At 35.3% G+C, this 5,544-nt stretch overlaps 1 protein-coding gene across 1 annotated transcript in view; it reads right to left on the minus strand.

Annotated features, from left to right (window-relative positions):
• Positions 1–5,544, minus strand: part of LOC105620791 (histone-lysine N-methyltransferase eggless) — a 15,791-nt gene that overhangs the window by 3,775 nt on the left and 6,472 nt on the right. Inside the window, exons 3-8 of the mRNA XM_012202279.1 lie at positions 5,161–5,296; positions 4,907–5,047; positions 4,402–4,766; positions 2,598–2,824; positions 2,045–2,450; positions 1,709–1,939 (exon numbers count right to left, since the gene is read on the minus strand). Of these exons, the coding sequence (XP_012057669.1) occupies positions 1,709–1,939; positions 2,045–2,450; positions 2,598–2,824; positions 4,402–4,766; positions 4,907–5,047; positions 5,161–5,296 (1,506 nt within the window). The remainder of the gene's footprint in view (positions 1–1,708; positions 1,940–2,044; positions 2,451–2,597; positions 2,825–4,401; positions 4,767–4,906; positions 5,048–5,160; positions 5,297–5,544) is intronic.

A 5,544-nucleotide genomic window follows, 5' to 3' on the forward strand; every position in this document is an offset into this window, starting at 1 on the left:
TCAACATTAACCAATGCACATCATCAGCAATTTCATACAACAACATACATTTTTTCTTTCGTAATCATGTCTAGTTTTTTACTAAAAAAAAAAGCATATGCGGGAAGCTTTGCTTTTCTGTTTCAATTTGAAGAAATCGGCTGCCGAATCGCATCAAATGCTTGTGGAGGTCTATGGCAACAATTTATCGTGCAGAGATTGGTTTCGCCGGTTCAATGACGACAATTTTGACCTGAGTGACAAGAAGCGTGAAAATCGGCCCAGGAAGGTTGAGAACTGTCAATTGCAGGCTCTTTTGGACAAGGACGATACCCAATCGCAAAAAATGCTTGCCGAGCAATTGGATGTTTCTCAAGCAGCCATTTCCATGCGGCTACATGCCATGGGGCAGGTTCAAAAGATCGAAAAATGGATGCCGCATGAACTGAACGATAGGCAGATGGAGCGACGTCAAATTCTGCTTGCCAGACAAAAAAGAAAGTCGTTCCTGCATCGGATTGTGACAGGCGATGAAAAGTGGATCTATTTTCAGAATCCTAAACGCAAGAAATCTTGGGTTGATCCCGCCCAATCAATATCTTCCTCAAGACCAAATCGCTTCGGACGGAAGACGATGCTGTGCGTTTGATGGGATCAGGAAGGTGTCATCTACTATGAGCTGTTAAAACCTGCTGGTGACACTATTAATGCTCACCGCTACCACCAACAACTAATCAAATTGCACCGCTCTGCGTAAAAAAAGGCCGCATTATCGAAAAAGCTGATTTTCCTCCACGACAACGCACCATCGCACACGTCAACAATGGTCCAAAACTACTTGGAGACACTTAACTGGGAAGTGCTACCCCATCCCTTTTACTCATCAGACTTGACATCTTCTGACTATCACCTGTTTTCGTCGATGGGTCACGCGCTCGCTGAGCGGCACTTCGATTCTTACGAAGACATCCGAAAATGGCTTGATGAGTGGTTTGTCTCGAAAGATGAGGAATTTTTTTGGCGTGGTATACACAAATTGTCCGAAAGATGGGAAAAATGTATAATTAGCGAGGGCAAGTACTTTGAATAAATTTGTTTTTGCTTCCTAGGAAAAAAAATGTGTTTTTCTGACTAAAAACAGCGGATTTAAGCTTATACATCTATCATAACAGATTGCAGTCTGTAAAATTTCATATAAAAAATGGAAAAAAATTGGAAAATTAGATTTGTTATCGTCTTCTGGTATCTTCTATCGATTTGTAACATTTGCTTTATATAAGTTTTTATTTTTTATGTATGAAGAGAGTTTGATTCATCTTTAAAATAAAAGAACAATATTATGCTTTTAGAAATGAGCCTAAGTGCTATAGTATAGGGTTTCTACAATAAGCCATTACCTAATTTTTAAATCTCAAATCATAAGAAATTGACCAATTATAGTTGATTATTTTTCTGAGACATTTGATTGTGATTGATTAATTTCTTGTGGCTTAAGATTTATAGCTTAGATTAATTTATGAAAATTTTTATGATGAAAAATTAAATGCTTATTGCGGAATTGATGGTTCATACGTTACTTGTAAGAAAAATTGGCAAAATTCTCCAAGACTAGCTTTAATGTAACTATTTTAATGTTGTGAAATTAAATTTGCGTGAAATTAAATTTTTGCCTCTTCTCCAAAATGATACGTTTATGTCAGTATTTCTTTAATTAATATAATTTACTCACAACAATACTATGTGACGGTTTCGTTTCCACGGTTGAATTGTACGTTGTAGTATCTATATTATTTTGTCTTTTGGCAGTACTTTTTTTAGCTACTGCACGCGGCTGTTGCAGTGCAGTGGATGGTGTAATAGACGCTACACTTCTAGCCACTGTTGCTTTCTCCGCTTGCAGATGTTGTATAACATCCTCTTCCACATTGGATGTATATTCAACGTAAGGTAAATTATTTTTCTATGGAAATTACAAATCATAAACAGAGGATATACACTATTTTAATATTATCAATCAAAACTATTAAAATTCCTCTTTAAACTAATTTTTCAAAGTTTCACTTACATTGGATGGAGCAGGAATACGATGTCGAGTATGTACATTGCCAGACTGTTGAAGTTGTTGCCTCGCATTGGCCTTCCGTACCTCGAGAAACAAAGGGCCTAATCTAGTTGATCCACGATAAATCCATTCAGTTCTCTTATCGGCGTCAAAATGCATTTGCACTAAACTCGCATCGACCTGTACGACTCTCGCAAGCCACCATTTACCATTCCATTCAGTCTTAACTATTTGACCAGGTTGCAATTTCACCATTGGTCTTTCAGGATACGATTCCAGGTATTTCTTTACAAACTCTCGCGATTCGCTAGGAATATCCTCCCAAATGCGCGACGAAGTCTCCCAAACTAGTAAAATGTCATTATGTACAACATACTGAGCATAACCATCATCAAAAAATACGAGATATCTGTAATAAATGCGTAACGTAATATTAAATGATTTAATATTACAATAATATAATACATAATTTGCATAATTCTCACATAGAAAAATTTGTATATCTTACTATCATTATTTCCTATAAATAAATCGAAAGAAACCTTTAAACGCTCACCTATATTTATTTATAGATTTTGGTGTCTCAGCAATTATTCCACTGTAGTAATTATTAGAAACAACATCGTGAAATATTGCTACAACTCGCGTTCCAACTGGGATCATAACTTTACTCAATTCGGTTGTCGCTAGCAGTTTGCCAGAGACAGTTTTGATCGCCGCATTGTATTTTTTTTGGATAAGTCTCACGCGAATGTTCCATGGATTTGAAACTATATTTAGTACCTACAGAAGGATCTTTGTATTAGAATCTTGTCAATTTCTTCTCCTCCGCTTTAATTAAAATACAAGCGAAGGAAATGTTTTGTGTAATAAAATACAATACAGATGTACGAGGGCAAGTCAATAAGTTTTTAGAAAAACATAGTAAAATATTTTTTTTGATCGATTCATTTTTATTTTTCAACATAGTCTCCTTTCAACTCAATATACTTGATCTAACGATTCTCCAATTTTTTCAAGCCATCCGAATAATATGTCCGATTTGTCTAACCCTTCAAAATAAACCTCTGTTTTGGCGATAAGCTGCTCTCTGATGGTGAATCTCTTTCCTCCGAATCATTTCTTCAAGTTTAGAAACAAGAAATAATCGCAGGAGGCTAAATCTACGGGGACGAATATACTGGATGGGGAAGCAATTCGTAGCGAAATTCGTTGAATTTGGCTATCGGTGCCGAGCACGGTGTGAACTCGTGCATTGTCTTGATAGAAGAGCACTTTCTTCTTCGCCAAATGAGGACGTTTTTTTCTTTAAAATGTTGAAACTGTCCATAAGGCGCGTAGTAATTGCCATTGATCGTTTGCTTCGACGGAAGGTAATCGATATCGAATTATATCGCGTGTATTCCAAAAAATTGTGGCCATCACCCTTCCGGCCTTTACGGTCTTCGCCTTCTTCGAAGCTGGTTCACCCGGTGAAATCCATTATTTTGACTGTTCTTTCTCGAAAAAAATAATGGATCCATGTTTGGTCCACAATAATGCAGAAATTCATCTGGATTACGTTGAAACATCTCCAAATCTTGTTTTGAAATCGTCACACAGTCGCGTTTATAGTCCACAGTGAGCAAACGTGGCACTCATTTTGCCAATAGTTTTTTCATATCTAATTGTTCGTGCAAAATTGAAGTCACTATGCCATGTGATATGCCTATGGCCTCAATAAATGCACTTTCACTCATCGATCAGTCAAAACAATATCGTGGATACTTTATTGATGATTTCTAGCATAGCAGCCTCAATAGCAGTCTCGAACGAGGTGCATCACACGTGGATATACGTTTAATTTCACGTTTAAATTCATTCACCCAATTGTATACAGTCGCAAACGCTGGTGCAGATGTGCTACGAACATTATCCAACTCGGCTTTGATTTCTTTCGGTGTTAAATCTTTCATATGTAGATGTTTGATCACTGCACGAAACTCGTTTTTTTTTCATTTTGCAAAAAAATATAAAAAATAAATTGTTCGTCAATTCTTTGTTCGTTCGTTCAATTCTTTAATCGTCAACAGAAATGAAATCACGCGATGAATTCCGCTCAAAATTTGACAATAATCAGCTGAGAAATGCTACTTGTCAAAAAGTAATGTGACATGACTCTGCGAGTGCCCTCTGACAGATTTTCTAAGAACTTATTGATTTGCCCTCGTATAATGTATTGGGTTGTCCGGAAAGTTCGTGCCGATTTTGAAGAAAAATTGAAACGCAGAAGATTTACATTTTTAATTTCATTTATTAAATTTAAATCTTTTGCGACACGAACTTTCCGGACAACCCAATAGATGGATGATTCTACAAACCTTTGCTTTAATCCATGGCATAACTGGACTTTTCATAACATAAACGATATCATCTACCTCCGGAGAGTGTTTAAGGAGTGGACCAGTCGGTGGTAAATTAGGAATTATTATTTCCTTAGTACATGATGGTTCAATCGCTAAAACTTCTAGCTGATTATCTTGCAACAGCGAAGAAGGTGGAACACGTACTTGCGTTACTTTTTTTGTTGCTACAAGCGGATGGGCAGTCTCCGTAATTTCATCGTTTATTTGCAATTCCTCGAGCATTTTAATTTGCGGTCTAAAGTCCTCATATAAGTTGTTACGCAATTTATCCACAGTACGCATTATTTCCCGTATTTCGGTATTGAGAGAATCATTTGCCGCTGTCAATGCATAATACGATATAAAGCAAGTTTTATATCTAAATAAAAGCAGAGATAAAAAGTTTGTACTTTTACATGCATCTTATGCTTCCATCTACAATAGTTAATCCATCTTAATAATTGGAAACTCTTGGTCTTACCGCATATGTCTCGCCATCTCTGTTTCAAAGTTTCACATGCAACTTTAGCATGCTGCTCCACATTGTACTTTTTGTAAATATGTGATAATGTGTCATTTAATTTATCCTTGATATCTAGAAGTACATCTTCTGGAATGTATTCTGCAAAAAATGATAAAAACATTCGTTATTTTATATATTTTTGATAATTGTAAAATTAGATTCTTTTTTTTAATGCCATAAATATTAAGAATAATTGAAGATACTTAATGTACCGTTATTGTCTTTCTCTAACTCCTTTTTCTTCTCATCATCGGAATCATCGCTATCAGAAATTTCTACTTCCATTGTATGATCCGGAAAATAACAATCTAATAGTGATCTATTTTCTACAAAGGCTTGTACTAATTGCTATAAACAAGATAATAATTATTATTCGACATATATATCTTACCAGAGCAAGTAATGCGTTATTTGTAACGTCGTTACAAGTTACTTTTTCAGTAACGCAATTACATTTTTGGGGTAATGGTAACGATTTTATTAATTACTTTTATCATTACTTTATTTTTAACAACTGCCCACAAAGTTTTTTAGTCGTAATTAATCGTGTGTATATATATATATATATATATATATATATATATATATATTATTTA

Source organism: Atta cephalotes, assembly GCF_000143395.1.
Source record: "Atta cephalotes unplaced genomic scaffold scaffold00029, whole genome shotgun sequence".
In the NCBI taxonomy this organism is placed as follows: domain Eukaryota; kingdom Metazoa; phylum Arthropoda; class Insecta; order Hymenoptera; family Formicidae; genus Atta; species Atta cephalotes.